We start from the raw sequence: 16423 nt of genomic DNA, 5'->3' as shown, positions 1-16423 counted from the left end.
ATGTAGAACATTTGGATTATCAAATTGATAATGAAGTTTCAAATGTTCTATTTGAATCAAGTGATATTGGTGAATGTGTAAATGACTTAAACAATGATGAGGTGGTTTTGATAAAAAGTACTGAGCCTACTAACAACCTACACCTACTTTAAGTGATTTTTACAGTAATTCAAAGGTAGACCTAGTAATTCAAGTCAATGTAACCTGTAAAATATTGCATTCATCTTATGATTTACATAAAAATCACATGTCACAATTCGTGTCAATACGAAAACATAAAATATAACTTTTTGATTTTATTAAACCTATTTATGATTTTTTTAAAATTTTAAGTTATGTCATCTTCATATTCTTTATTCATATCATGTTACCATATCGTGTTTCAAATTGTCAGATTTATTCAGAAAGAGATAAATTGAATAAAGATAATGAAAGTAATAAAAAGAATGAAAATAAAATGAATATGACTGATGACAATGTCAAAGGTAGAGAGGAAGGACATGTGAATGATGGGAATGTTAAAAAAATTGAATGATGACTTAGATGCAATGAAATTAATTTGATTGCTCTCTATGTTAGTCATACGGATACTGATTCAAGTGATGCCAGTAATGATTGTTTAGTAGATGCAAAAGGGTGAGTAATGATGATTCAGATAATGATGATGAGTTAGAGGTTGCCAAGCAAAATATGAATATGTATGTTGAAAACATAAAACAATTTTGTATTGGTGAATCAGATGTTAATGATAAGGGTAATGATAGTAATAAGGTTAATGCTAGTGGTAAGGGTAATAGTAGTGGTACGGGTAATAGTAGTGGTACGGGGTAATGCTAGTAATGAAGCTAGTAATGAAGGTCATGAAACTGATAAGGTTTATGGGTACATCAATGATTACTTTGAATCATCAAACCCTAACAGTTATGAAGACACTAGTGATGAGTCTAATGCAAATGATGCATAAAGAATTCATTTTAGCAGATCGTATTATAATCCAAGACTACCATTTATAGATTTTAGGCTTAGACTTAATTTTCAAATCTAAAGCAGTTTACAAATGCTCTGTGTAAATTTTCAACAAAAAACAAAGATTTGAGTTTAAGTTTATAAAAAATGATAAAGAAAGAGTTAAAGTAGTATGTAATGATAAAGGTTGTAAGTGGGCTATTCTATTCTCTTGATGCAGTAGTAATAAGATATACATAATTAAAATATATGTGTCTAAACGTTTATGTATACTCACATTAAAAAATAGAAAGGTGGCACCCCTTGTGATTACAAGAAAATATGGTGAACAAATTGCCGCTATGCCTTTCATTAAACTTAGGCATTTGAGGACAATTGTGAGTAAGAAGTTAGGGTTATTGTTTCTTATAATATGTATAGAGTAGCGAAAGGTATTGTGATTTAAAAAATAGAAGAAAAATATAAAGAAAAATTTAATGCTTTGAATAATTATGTAGATAAGCTAAATTTAACAAATTTTGGATGCATTATTTTTATTACATCTAAAAAGACAGCTCTTGTAAAGTGCCTACATTTAAAAAGATATATGTTTCGAAGCTTTGAAATAAAGATTTTTGGAAGGGTGATGACTTATTATTAGACCTGATGGGTGTTTTCTTAAAAGGTTGGTTAAAGGGTTGCTTCTTGTGGTTGTAGGGAAAGATGAGAACAATCAAATGTTCATTGCATTGATTGTTACGAATAAAGAGATTACTGCCACCTAGACATGGTTTTTTGATCATTTATGTGCTGATTTAAAAATTAAAAGTGAACTTGGATGGTCAATAATAAGTGGTATGCAAAAAGGTATGCAAATTAAACTTTATTTTTATATAACTATTTATATAAATGGTCATGTTATATGATTCTACTAATACCATTTTTATTTTTCTTAACAAGGTTTAATAAGATTTGTTGTGAATAATTTTCCTTTTGTTGAGCAAAATATGTGTGCTAGGCATATTTATGTTAGATAAGGGAAAAAGCATAGAGGAAAGACCTACAGTTGCAATTCTAAAAATGTGCTATGTCGTCTAATCAACCACAATTATAGAAATAGTTACAAGTTATGAAAAACATTCAATGAGGTTGGACTGCAAAGAAAGATTTAAAGGAAAAATGACCAATCCAATATTGGTGCCAAGCTTTTTCGATGACATCATTAAATGTGATATTATTTATAAAAACATGTGTGAAATCTTTAATGGTGTGATTTTGGAAGCTAGGCATAAGCCCATCATTAGCATGTTAGAGAATATTAGACTATATATGATGAAGAGATTGGTTTAGAAAATGAAGTATGTGAGCAAATGGAATACTGATTATGCATCAAGGATTGTAGATAAGCTTGAAAAATCAAGAAGGATGTTTACTAAGTAAAAGGTTGAATGGTCAAGCTGTTTCAGCTATGAAGTTTATTAGAAAAATGTACATATAAAGAAAAAGTTACATTATCATTTTATAACAGCATTTATGTTTATGTAAGAAGTGAGACATAAATGGAGTTCCTTGTGAGCATGCTATGAGTACAATATTATATGAAGGATCAAATCCTTTTAATTATTTAAGTTCATGGTATAATAAGAAAACATATTTATGTGCATATAAACACATGTTAAATCTTACTAAAGAAAGATTGTTTTGGCCTAAATCTAGCCATGAATTAATTTTTTCTCCTTTGGTCAAAAGAATGCCTAGTAAACCTACTAAGAAAAGAGGAAAGGAACCACTTGAACCAAAAAGTGGAACCAACATATCAACGGTAAGAAAGAAGATAACATGTGGTTATTATCATGAAGAAGGCCATAACAAGTTAAAATGTTCTAAACAAGTAAAATTTGTAAATTTTTTACTAGATCCAATGCATTTGTAAGGCTATTACTTCATTCAATGCATTTGCTATTATTAATTGTTTTTACTTACTATACGTCACTGATGGAACTTCAAGACCTCGAAAAAATAGAACAAAGCCCACAAATATTAATGGTGCAGAAACAATACATCCTAGTAAGGTGTATAAATTTGTTTATTACACGTTTTTCCTTTATGGTTATTGTTTATCAGTTCTGAATATTATATTCACTCTTTTATGTGGACTATAGGCCATTGTTAAGACATCAAAGTCTCGAAAAAAGAAAATGAAGTCCTTTAGTCTTTAAAGTCCAAAAACAGGGCATCCTAGTAAGGTACGAAAAGTTATTATTTATTTCACATATTTCTTGTAATTTTGTGTATCAATTTTGTATTGTTATTATATTAACTATTCCAATCAATTGCCTAGATCAATACTAAGAGTTCAAGAAAAGGAAAAAAGAAAGAAAAATCATGGCCATACCAAGAAAGGATTGGGTTATACCAAGATTTGAACAATGAAATATCAGTATTAATGTAACTATATTTTGTTTATCTTGTTAGATATTCTATAAGCAAATTGTGGTAATTTTGCTTTATTGTATTTCATTACAAACAACTGGTAGACTTGGTGAGTTGAATATTGGAAGGGGAGGCATGATGTTTAGGTCATACATCACCAGAGATCAATTGCTAGTAATTCTAAAACTATTATTTTCTATTACATCAATGTTAGAATATTCAATCTAACATTCACTTTGATTTATTTGTTTGTAGGTACAAATGGACAAAAAGATTCAAACATATTGAATGCAAATGCAGTGGAGTCCATATCAACGTCAACATAACAACATATTGAACAAACATCCAACAAAAAAAAAAAGAGCATGCTTGACAACATATTGAGAAGTTTAAGTTTAGTTTGAAAGTATATTGAACACAACTTAAATTATACTTCATTTAGGTTTAAACAAATTGAAATGATTCTGTAATTTTTTGTTGTAATATGGTTAAACCAGATTATAGTGATTTTTTACATTATATGTTAGCATGTCGAGTAAAACTTCAATTTTACCTTATTTAGGTTCAATTATATTGAAGTATTTTTGGTAACTTTTTGTTATAATATGGTTAAACTATAATGAAGTATTTTTTGGCTTTGTATGTTAACATTATGTTTTTTGTTTTAGGTCAGAAGTTATGTTCTAGGTCAGAACAAGCCATTGTTCAACATTATATTTTGGAATGGAAAAATATATATGTTATGTCCTTGACCATAATTAAACGTGTCATGTTTTATTGACAAATGAAAGCAGAGCATTAACAAAAATATATATATTCTGAATTTGTTCCAACTCTATAGACAATATAATAAGCAAAGTAATAAAACATAGCAAGTTCCATAAATAATTCAAGACAATGAAATTATTGCATATAATTACCATTAATATCAATCATACATAATTACTCATAGCAAAGCAAATAAATTACTCCCCATCATACTATCACTCTCCATTCCAAATATAAAATACAACAATATTAACAAGATAAATATGAAAGCTAATTTGAACAATCTCTTTGCCTTCATTTCCATTCTTGCATCTATCATAACATTTTTCAATCTTTCATACATCATCTCAGTCTTAGCTTTTAATATAGCTATTTCATCAATATAGCTCAATATTAATATAGCTTTTAATATACTTTAGTCTATTGTCCATTGTTCTTTGACAATCATTTTCATTCTTCAACTCAACATTCATTCTTTTCAATGTTATGTTATTTTCTTTCAATATTGAATTCTCTTTCATCAAACCTTCTTTTATATGTTGATCCTCGAATGGCTTATCATACCAAACAAAAAATCGACACCAATTAACCTACAAATACCAAACAATATATGCATTCATTATGTAATATCACAAAGCACAAACTGGTTCACTACTGATTTCTTCAAATTATTGTATAAAGATTAAAGTTCAAATTTCATATAAATACATAGATTAATTGCATAATTTTACCATAAAAATAATTACCAACTGGATCAAAGATTGTAATACCGAACAATTGATGGGCACTATTTGAATCGAAATTAATGTAATCAAAATCTATAAGTTTTGGAGCAAACAAACCATTTTACATCTTGAATCAAAAATCGTAATACCAAGTTTAAAAACCATTGATTAAGTATTCCAAGTCACAAGTCCTTACCAGAGGTTTTAGAATAAGACTACTCACAAAAATGGAAGCTTACTAGGAAATTCAAGATACCTATTACCTAAACATGAAATATGATTTGCTAATAATTCATATATATATATATATATATATATTATACCAAAATTATTATCAATATAAAAAATACAAAAATTATTTATATATTTTTTGTTTCTATTAAAAATATAAACGATTTTTACTAAACTTTAACTCATGTCACCCTCAATTTTTTTATCAATCTTCGATTTTGAGTCAACCATGATTTTTTTTTTTTAATTTATTTCGAATCATGTTGACAGATCTAATATTACCTTTCTTCAGGTAACACTTGCTCCTTTACATTCAAAATTAATGTTAAGACATCAAAGTATTTATTGTCAAAACAAGGACTAACATGCAATAAGTTGTGCAACTTCCCAGTAGAACATAATTAACAAAACTTCCCATTCACATATAGATCTCCCTAGGACGAGATGGATCTCCCTAGGACCCTAACCGTTCCTATCAAGAACCATAAGATGGCAAAAAATGCACCTAAAATAGAAATGAACAAGAATCCCCTATTGCTGCGTGTCCTACCAGTTGCAGCACCATTAAGTGCAGAAACATCAGTGTTTCTAGCATTTAATCTCAACCTACTAAAGCTGGACATTCGCTGAAAAGCCCGATTTACCAAAGGAGTCTCGGATGCAGAAGCAGGAGTTGTAGGTATTGACTCCACAAACGACCACAAAGCAGAAGAAAACCGGCTCGCACCACCACCATTTTTGTCACCTTGGTCTAGATTAGTACCATTGTATACCAAACCTAAACACCACCAAAAATAACCATAAGCAAAATTTTACAGTTCACCAGTATTTTAGAGAGTAGTTTTTCCCATGACAAAAAATAAGTCCAATATTTGCATTCTAATCACTTATGGTGACTACAAATGAAATACTTGTATCAGAAGAGCTCTTGAAGCAGGCTCAAATTCCCCTTTTTACAAAGGCTTTTTGCCATGTGGACTTTGGCATGTCTACCAAACCATCCATCTCATCAAGAGCTCTGCGAGGACAGGCTAAGACAGCAACTTTGTCCAAAACAAAAGCATAGCTCAGTGAATGTAAGATAAGTTCACAAATAAATGCATATTGATTTCCACACTTGTTCTACCTGAAGTTGGAGAGGCATTCTCAAGATTTGATTCTGATGGAATGAAGACACCACTGCTCTGATCATGTGTCCAAAGTGTGCCATTAAGCTGATCCATTTGGAGCTGTTGATCCAGCTCGTTTCCAACAGACTGGAACTGCAACTGGTAATCCTCCTGGTCCACAGTTGAATGGGGTATCAACTGCTGATCCATCAAGTTTATATTTGAACAGGATTGAGATTGATAACCCAGCTGATTTATCATATTATCCCCAAAGGCATTCATTTCAGGCTCCAACTGCTGATTATCACCAATGGCATTCAATTGCAACTGCGGCTGCTGATTATCCCCAAAGGCATTCAATTGAGGCTGCAATTGCTGATCCATCAGATCTATATTTGATTGGGCTTGCAATTGCCAATCCAGTATATTGGATTGGGGTAGCGACTGCTGATCCATCAGTGTTATATTTGATTGGGATTCCAACTGGTAACTTACAAGATTTACCATATTATCATATGAGAATGGAACTGTTTCTTGATCAATAGGACCCATGTCCTGTAGAAACATGACGGCATCATGGAACAGGTCAAATTCACTCAATCCATCCAACTCATTGAGCTGCCTATTCTCCACAGGTTTCTCATCAAGATCATTAATTTCCAGGAAATCCTCCTCAAGTATTTGAGGTACCTGTTCAAAGTGATCAGCAACAGATGTGACCTCAGGTACCTCCTGCAACTGCAATTGAGAAGTAGGTGACTGAGAGAATTCAAAGATCGCTTGGTCATGGAGAACTGCAAATGGCTCAGGAAAGAGTACATCCCTTGGAGATAGGTCCAGCAAAGTACTTTGTGTCTCTTCTTCACCCACAACCTGAGGCAATACACTGTCAAAAAGAGCTTGTGGTTGTGGAAGTGCAGGCTCATCAGCTAATACTTGTCTCATAAACTCATTGACATCATTCAATGAAGACTGAACTTGATCGTTAGATTTTACATTATCATCAGGAATGGCCTGATTAGGTGGCTTCACAGGGGTGATTGTATCTACAGGGTTACTAGCATATTCCTCATCGGCCCATGCTTCTTCCTTAAACGGTGCCCCATACTGCTCACCATTTTTAGGGCCAGGTCCACTTTTTTTATACACTTTATAGAGAGCATAATATTCCTGAAATGCAAAAGAGAAACACAAAATTAGTGAACAGATTATATATTGTAGGAAAACTGGAAAAGTTTCTTAGGAAACTTATTCAGCTGCATACCTTTAGATTCTGGCATCTCTTGAGTTCCTCTTCATCAAGGGTATATTCATGCATCACCCAATCAGTTCGCTTACCATTAGGTGCACGCCCTCTGTAGAAAACTAAAGTTTTCTTGACTCCAACTGTCCGAGAATTGGAGGTAACAGTACGATCCTTTCCTGTTGCCTTCCAATACCCACAATCGGTTGCCCTGTTTGACCTTGCTCCATTAGGGTATTTCCTGTCTCTTGGAGTGAAAAAGAACCACTGCCTATCCCCAGTATTCAGTATCGATTGTGCTGTATGACAGTTTTTTTGTTCATTAGAAACATGAAAAAACAACCAAATAAAGCAAAACCAAAAGCTAGAAACCAGCAAAGATTATCTGCTGGTTAACTTTTTCAAACGAACAAACCATCTTTAAAATAGATAGCATCAAGAGCCTCAAATGGGAACAAAAACAACCATTCTTGGTCTAAGAATCATTAGGATATCTGAAAACTTCATCATTGATTACATTAGCTTTTCATGGTTCATAGCAATCAGAGGTTAAAAGAAGTTAGCTTTCAAGAAAACAAAAACTTCAATGAGTTAGATGACTAAACAAACAAATTTCAAATAAAAACCCATAAAAAACAGAAAATTTCAAATTGAACTATGGAACCTGAATAAATGATACATGATAATACAGTTACATCACCAATGTCATCCAATCAATTTCTAGACTTCAAATTTCCATCAAAATCAATAGATAACCAACAAAAACTATAACCAAACAAACAGTCCAATTACTGTGCAAACCAAAGTCAACGCAACCCAGGGATATTTTTAAATGAATAGATGAAAACAGAGATTTGCATGTAAAAGAATCAATATCCACAGAATCCTCATAAATCAAACCCATAAATAAAAAGACAAATCAACAACAGATCAAATCAAAACAATACCTAGAACAAGGAAATTTAATCAAACAAAAACGAAGTCAAAGCACCATAACAATACCCTTGTATTTGCATGTTGAAAGATAAAGCACTAATATCAGTCAAACAAACAAAATGAAAAACATGTAGCCATAAAAACTCATCAATAATTAACCAAAAAAATCCCAAGCTAAAAACAAAAACCCAAAACTTCAGGGTAAAAAAAATTACCAGGCAGCTCCTCAGGATCACACTTGTAAACATCAATTTCCCTTATGATATCAGGTTTAAGCTTTCTTTTACAGATCTTCCTCTTTAAATAATAGAGAACCAGCTCTTCATCAGTTGGGTGAAACCGAAACCCCGGTGGCCACACTTGATCGTCGCCAAAACATGAATCAGCCATCGCAGCCGTCGCCGTCACTGTCATTCTCTTGATAAAAAAATCTTTCTTTTTTCCCTTTTTTTTCACTAAATAGACAAAAAAAACACTTTCTGATCAAGAGCTAAAAACTGACAAAAGCCGAACTTTAAAGCTGGAAATTTAATTTCACATGATACAGAATTGGAAAGCTGATATTAGGGTACAAACCTTAAGAGGAGATTTGGGTCCTCTTTTTTTTTTCTTTTTTTTGGATTTTGAGAAAAAAAGAAAAGAAAGAGTTGTGGTCAAAGAAGAAAACTTGGAAGAGAAGTGGTAAAGAGTAGGTGGACTAGGGAAGTTTTATACCAGGACTCCGCACTGGTTCGAACCGGTGGGTCCACATCCCGGTCCTCTTACCTGGAACTTTCCTTTATTGAAAATATGGAAGTGTGTGACCCACTTAGTTAAATGAAATGCTTGCTTTTTATGTTGTTAAAATAAAACATTCAATATGGAAATTGGTTTTAGTATCGTACGATGCATGAATATATAATTATACATATAAAATTTTAGTATAATGTAATTAATAAATTTTATATAAAAATATAAAAATTTTAATATAAAATGAGTAAAATAGATAAATATATAACTATACGATAATAAAATTTAAATGTAATAATAAAGTTATTGAAAATATGAAATTATGTAACGAGAGTATTTCACTTATAATTTTTTTTTATAATACTATAATAGTTTAACCACAATGAAAAATTATATAAGAGTTTACCACTAATTAATATGGGTTTTATATAAATTTGTAATGATTTTCACATAATTTAAAATTATGATTGATTAATTGTATTATAATAATTATAGTTGATATGTTTTCATGTGTAACCCATCTTAATCAAATGAAATATTTGCCTTTTATATTGTTAAAATAAAACACTTAATATGGAAATTTGTTTTAATACCGTGCGATGGATGAATATACAATTATACATATAAAAATTTAACTATAATATAATTAATAAATTTTATATAAAAATATAAAAAATTTTAATATAAAACAAGAAAGAAGAAAATAAATATTGTAGATAAATATATAACTATATAATAATAAATTTTAAATATAATAATAAAGTTATTGAAAATGTAAAAGTGTATGATAGGAGCATTTCAGCTACAATTATTTTTTCTACAATATTACAATTATCTAATCACAACAAAAAATTACATAAGAGTTTATCATTTTTAAGTATAAGTTTCATATAAAATTGTAATCGTCTTCACATAATTTTAAATTATTATTGATTAATTATATTACAATCACTGTAATTAATATGCTTTCATGTGTGACCCACCTTAATCAAATAAAATGCTTGCCTTTTATATAGTTAAAATAAAACACTTAATATGAAAATTTGTTTCAATACCATGCGATGCATGAATATACAATTATACATATAAAAATTTAATTATAATATAATTAATAAATTTTATATAAAAATATAAAATTTTTTAATATAAAATAAGTAAGAAAAAAAATATTGCAGATTAATATATAATTATACAATAATAAAATTTAAATATAATAATAAAATTTAAAGAAAGATGGTTTTTTTAATCTTATTTCATATAGTGATATTTAAACAAAATCGAATAGTGTTTGATTCCATACAGTTGAATTTTACTTCACTTAAAATCAATCTATTATATAAACTTTTTTCTTACTTTTTTTATGGGCAATATTTCAACATTCTTAATTTTTTAAGTATTTTATTTCTGATTTTGTTAATGCATATTTCATATATTTTTTAAACTTAAAAATTTAAATATAGAAAATTAATTATGAAATTATGGAAACCACGAAATTATTGTTATTCGAAAGAAGATGAGTGATCAACTTACATAGTGCAAATTTTTTTTAATTTTATATATATATTTTTAACAATTAATTTCAATAGATCTGATGGATAAAATTAAATAATTTATTACTATATTTGTTTGTTTCTCTTATCTTTTAGATCTATTAAAATCAAATGTTAAAAATTATATAAAATTAAAAAAAAAAATTCACACTGCATAAATTGATCCCTTATGAAAAAAATAAGTAGTTAAGAATCTCTTGCATGCTATATGATCAATGATCTTTAATAGTTATGACTTATGGTCTTTCAAAATTATTTCTATATTTTAGGTGGTCAATGAATATTGCAATTGTCTAAAGTCATGCTATTAAGAAAATTTTATGCCTATTTTCCAAAGACTTGAATTATGAATTTAACGCAATAAACTTAATAACTAAATCAAAAACATATAATCATATACTTCTTATTCTAAATTATGGAGAAATATTATGCAGATTTTTTTATTTTATATATTTTTAATTTCATACGAGGTGCATATAATTACATTATTTAATCAATTATTACCTTTTGAAATTAATTTTTATTGACTTTATTGTATTTAATAATCATTTTAAAAATAATAAATCAATAAATAGTGGGTATATTTTGAACAAAAAATATGCTGAAGCATGATTTCACAATAATAATATCTTATCCGGTATTTAGATGGACAATATAAAAAAAATATAAATTGTTAAATTCCATAACATTTTTTTTCTTTATTAATAATAAAAGAAATCCATGTAAATAAATTTCTCATTAAATTTTAGATTTGAGAGTTAACCTTTATTATCATAATCACAATATTTGAATTTTATCAAAAAATTTAAGGTAAGGTTAAGGTAATTAAGACAATAGAAGAAAATGAAATTAGATTTAAAAACTTAAGATAAATGAGGAGGGATCTATTTACACTAATATAAGTGTTACACATTTTTTTTATATATTTAGATTAAAATTAAATTTATAATATTTATACTAAACCCTCCTCAAGATACATTAATAGAATTGTGTGATCAAAAGTTTACTTTATCACAACTAAAACGATACATTTTGAGATTTTTGAAAAATGACCTTCAAACAATCTTAGCTTGTTCATGGTTCTCAATTTATAATATGAATTTGGGAGATTCTTATAAGTTTTTAAGAGGAATTTATGCAAAGCAATCACAATAAGTTATTAATTATTTAGGTAACATGATTTTTGTTTTGAAAATATTTTGAAAATTTTAAGCAAAGATTATTTATAGATTGTAAAAGTTAGTTTGCAAAAAATGTTGAAAGTGAATATTTGCTTAACAAAGTCCAAATGGTGATTAAAATATTAACTCTATATGATATATTCCCTAAACTTAATCATGGAAAAAATTAAGCAAATATTTTGGCTTAATTTGAAAATACATTAATTTTCTTTGAATCAAATATGGCTATATCAGTTAATTAAATAGGAAGTTAATTCTTACATTAAAACTTAAAAATATAATACCGATTAATTATACATTAATTATTATTATTTTTTTAAAAGTAAATGTAATTAAGTTGGTTAGAATAAAATCAATTAAGTATTAAAATTAATTGAGAAAGAAATTTAAACTATCTTATATCAATGTAATTAATTTGGTCAAAATTAAATAAAATAAAATAAAAAATATTTAATAATGAACACATGACAATTATTCAAGATTATTCACGTGTAAAATTTAAGCTATGAAAGCCAATAATTTTATATTATTTCATTTCATAAAAAATTCAAGTTAAAATTTTGAATTGGTCGACTTTAATTACACTAAATTCAAATTTAAAATTGAAAAGTTGACAACGAATTAAGCGTGAATTATTTAAGGAAATTATAATGGTATTTTTTAAAATATAATGGCATTAAATTTATTTGTGAAAAGTAAAAGAAGGTTTTGAAAATATTGTAATAAGGACAATAAATTATTTACAATTAATTTGCTATTCTAGTAGAAAATTAATTTTTTTTTGTATTAATTAGTAAATAGATTACCTTAATTTAGACTATCCTCATGTTGCAAAGTATATTTTTGTCGAAAAAATATTTTTTCAATTGTTATACTATTTTACTCAATGTAAAAAATTATACTAAATTATTAAGACATAGGATCATAAATACAGCACCATCTGTTACATCACTGCTTTAAACACCATTTGGTGCTATATAAAATAGTTTGCAAAGATGTATATTAAAATGAAAGAAAAAAGTTTTAAAAAAAAATCTCATGTATTTTAACAAAAAATATAATAATATAAACGCTATACACTTATAGTTTTTTTTTTTTTACCACTGGTAATAAAACTTTGCACAACAAAAATAAAAAGAAAAAGACATAATGATAAACAAAAACATGTAGAACCTATAATTTTGTATTAAAAATAAACTTTTGAACTATCTATTTATAATAGTGTGATAGGAGACAAATTAATGAATACTTAGATATAGATATTTAGTGTATTTTAGCATTGAAAAAAAAGAAATATTTGCAGATTATTTAGTTTTAATTATAAATTTGAAATTTTACTTTTGAAATATAAATTAATTAAAAGGAACATGACAACTTTTTAAACCCATCACATATAAAAATAAAAATTATCCACTTAAGATTATTTCTTATTTTATCAAAAGTTTTAGTTTTTATATATTTATAAAGATTTGTCAATTCATACAATTAAACTTAGTAACGTACGGTATGCAGTTTTTATTCTTCATGTTTGCAGTCATTTTATTTTTTTTGCATTTTTTTTTTGTTTTAAAATTTTTTCAAATATTTAATAATTATTTTTTAAAAATTATAAAAAATATATATTTTAAAAATTTTATTTTTATATATGAGATCCACTTACGAGGAATGCTTGGGCAATTGACTCAACAATCACGTTTCAATACTCAAAATTTTACGAAACCATGTCAATCAATTTTTATCACTCAAAACCGAATACTTGCTCTTACAAGTTACCTAATATTAGTCAATAGAAAAATAGAATTTGGCTTCTGAAAAGATGAGGCCATCTAAATAAGTAGTTGGTTTTAAGTGGCAAAAAGGACCAACGTGGCTCCATAAAATCTTGAGTGCTATGGGGCTGCTGCTTCTCGAGTGCCCCTAGCATTTCTCTCCACTTATACCAATTCTTTTTTAATCTTTTTAGCTTTTTTTTGAAAAAAAGAATATTTAATAAGTATTTTTAAAATTATTAGAAATATATATTTTTAAATATTTTTTTTGTGGGATCTACTTTACCATTTTTTTTTTTTTTTGTTTCTAACCCTTTTTAACTTTGTTTCTAGAAAATATTTAATAATATTTTTAAAGATTTTATTTTTATTCGTAAGACCCACTCATACAAAACTTTTTTACTTTTTCTTTTTTATCCTTTTTTAACTTTTCGTTTCTTAAAAAAAAATTAATAAAGATTTCTTTTAGATTTTTTTTTTAGATTCACTTGATACCAATGATATGTCATATATTTATTTTTTTTATATGTTTAATAAATACTTATATATATATATATATATTTTAAACTCATTTATATCAAAAGTATGTAATATGTTAAATCATGAGATTCCTTTTTTCACTTTTTCTTTTTTTTTGTTACATTTAAATTTTCTTTTCTCCTTTTAAAAAAATTAATTTTTTAAAAAATTTTAAAATTTCTTTAATATGATTACTTAAAATATATATTTCTTTTTTATTTTTTTTTAATTTGATATTTTTAATGAAATAATATTAACTTAGTGTAGACACTTCAATCTGTCTAGGGGTATGCTATATTAGGATTTGGTTAATTAAAAAAATAAAAAAAATGAAAAAAGGTAAAAAAATTAAAAAATTAAGAGAAAAACGAGTGATTGGGTTTGTGTGAGATTGTTTATCTAAGAGTTAGAATCGAAACTCTGTTGATATAGAATTCTGTTAATTTGAATTCTATAAATGTAGAGGTCATAAGCATAAAAAAAAAACACGAAACAGAAGAAAACAGAAGCAAAAAAAAAAGATTTCAGATAGTAGAAACAGTTTTAGATTTTTTTTAGAAAATTTTTGAATTTTTGGCAATTATTTTTTCTGAGAATTTTCTAGAAAATTTTAAAATTTGATCAATTTTTTTATGAATATTTTGGCCAAACTTGAATTTTTCAATCAGATTTTCTAGTTTTCGATGTACTTTTTTAATTTTCGATGTACTTTTTTAATTTTTGATTAAATATTCAACCGAAAATTGGGTTTTTTTAGAGAGAGAAGAGAAAAGAGAGGAAGAGAGAGAAGGAAAAAAAGAATTCTGATAAAAAGAATCGATTTCAGCCTTATATACCAGTGTAAAACGATGTCGTTTTGGGCATTAATAAGTCTCTAGGATCCGTGCATTTTTGCTTAGGCCAACTCGACCTAATCGCGACCTGCGTTTGACCCACGTGCCAACCATCCTTTGGAGCCAAGCCGAGCCACGCATTCCCAAGCCGTGTTTTTGAGTCATTTTTCTTCCTTAAGTCGAGCCGAATCTCAGCCGCAAGCCGAGCCATTTCCATTTTTTTGGTTTTTTTAATTTTATTTTTATGTGTTTGTTTATTTTAGGAGTATTTTTGCATGATCTAATTTAATAAAAATAAAAAATAACAAAATCTTGAGAATAAATATTAATTATCTAATGATGAAATTTATAAAAATTTCAAATGATAAATTTCTATAAAATTCTTAGGTAAGGTATTTTGTCTAAATTTATCCTAGATTGTAGAATAATTTAGATAAAATTTTAATAATAATAATTAATATTTATTTTCAAACAAAAAAATAAAAAAAACATAAAAATATAAAAATTTTTGGAATTAAATACAAATTACCTAAGGATGAGATTTTTAAAAATTTCAAATATTAAATTTTTTAAGAAATCTCTAGGTGAAAATTTTTCTCTAAATTTGATCCAAATTATGGAATAATTTAAATGAAATTTCAATACAAGTAATTGTTTTTTTCCAAATAAAAAATTTTGATTGAAAATATGTGATACTTATGCAAGAATGAGATTCTTAGGAATTTTAAATGGTAAATTCCTAAGAAATCTCTAGGTGAAAAATTTTCTCTAAATTTGACCAAAATAGTGGAATAGTTTAGATAAAACTTCAATAAAAGTAATTGTCATATTATTTTCTTTCCAAGAAAAAAAAAGAAAAAAAGAATTTCTAAATAGATCTAAATTGTAAAAAATTTAAAAATTCAAAATACGAAAATATTTTTAATTTGGCCCAAATTGTGAAATAATTAGATATGTTTTCAACAAAAAATAGAACTAACAAACATTTTTCTGACGATGGAGCCTCTTCAAGAAATTAAATAGGATTCTTGAATACTTTTGAGGTGAAAAAATATTTTTTAAAAATTTTATCAGATTGATGGAGAATCTTAAGAATTATTTTCAATATTTAACATAAAAGTTTAAAACCATTAGACTCAAAACCATAGGATAAATTTAAAATAATATGGTACCATCCTTCGGATATGCATGTGGAGTTACTATAACTTTTTTCACATGTAACTGAACTCTCGAACCCTATTCTATTTAGTAGACCTGAGCATATTCTTTTAAAGATCCTTAGTTAAGCTTAGGAGTTCTTTAAGATGATAGATTCCTTAAGTGGCCAATCATACCTAGTTAAAAAAAATTGGTGGTGACTCCATTCATTTGTTAAGTCTAGCTATAGATTTATGGATCTATATATTATGACACTTAGTGTTGATGCGATACCCAGATTTGATTTTTTGTTTT

The 16423-nt window shown here is 27.1% G+C and overlaps 1 protein-coding gene across 1 annotated transcript; it reads right to left on the bottom strand.

The window, feature by feature from the left end:
* Positions 1–5385: 5385 nt before the first annotated feature.
* LOC111315747 (NAC domain-containing protein 17-like) lies at positions 5386–9073 on the bottom strand. Its single transcript, XM_022917719.2, has 5 exons — positions 8967–9073; positions 8606–8845; positions 7476–7753; positions 6229–7381; positions 5386–5880 (listed from the first exon to the last, which is right to left on the bottom strand). The coding sequence occupies exons 2-5, from the start codon at positions 8802–8804 to the stop codon at positions 5537–5539; spliced, it is 1974 nt and encodes a 657-aa protein (XP_022773454.1). The 5' UTR covers positions 8805–8845; positions 8967–9073; the 3' UTR covers positions 5386–5536.
* Between the last annotated feature and the right edge of the window lie 7350 nt (positions 9074–16423).

The sequence above is a fragment of the Durio zibethinus genome, chromosome 20, assembly GCF_047325235.1.
Source record: "Durio zibethinus cultivar Kanyao isolate XHJ-2024 chromosome 20, ASM4732523v1, whole genome shotgun sequence".
NCBI classification, from domain to species: domain Eukaryota; kingdom Viridiplantae; phylum Streptophyta; class Magnoliopsida; order Malvales; family Malvaceae; genus Durio; species Durio zibethinus.
The sequence above is the reverse complement of the archived record's forward strand: the minus strand, read 5'-3'. Positions and strand labels throughout refer to the sequence as shown.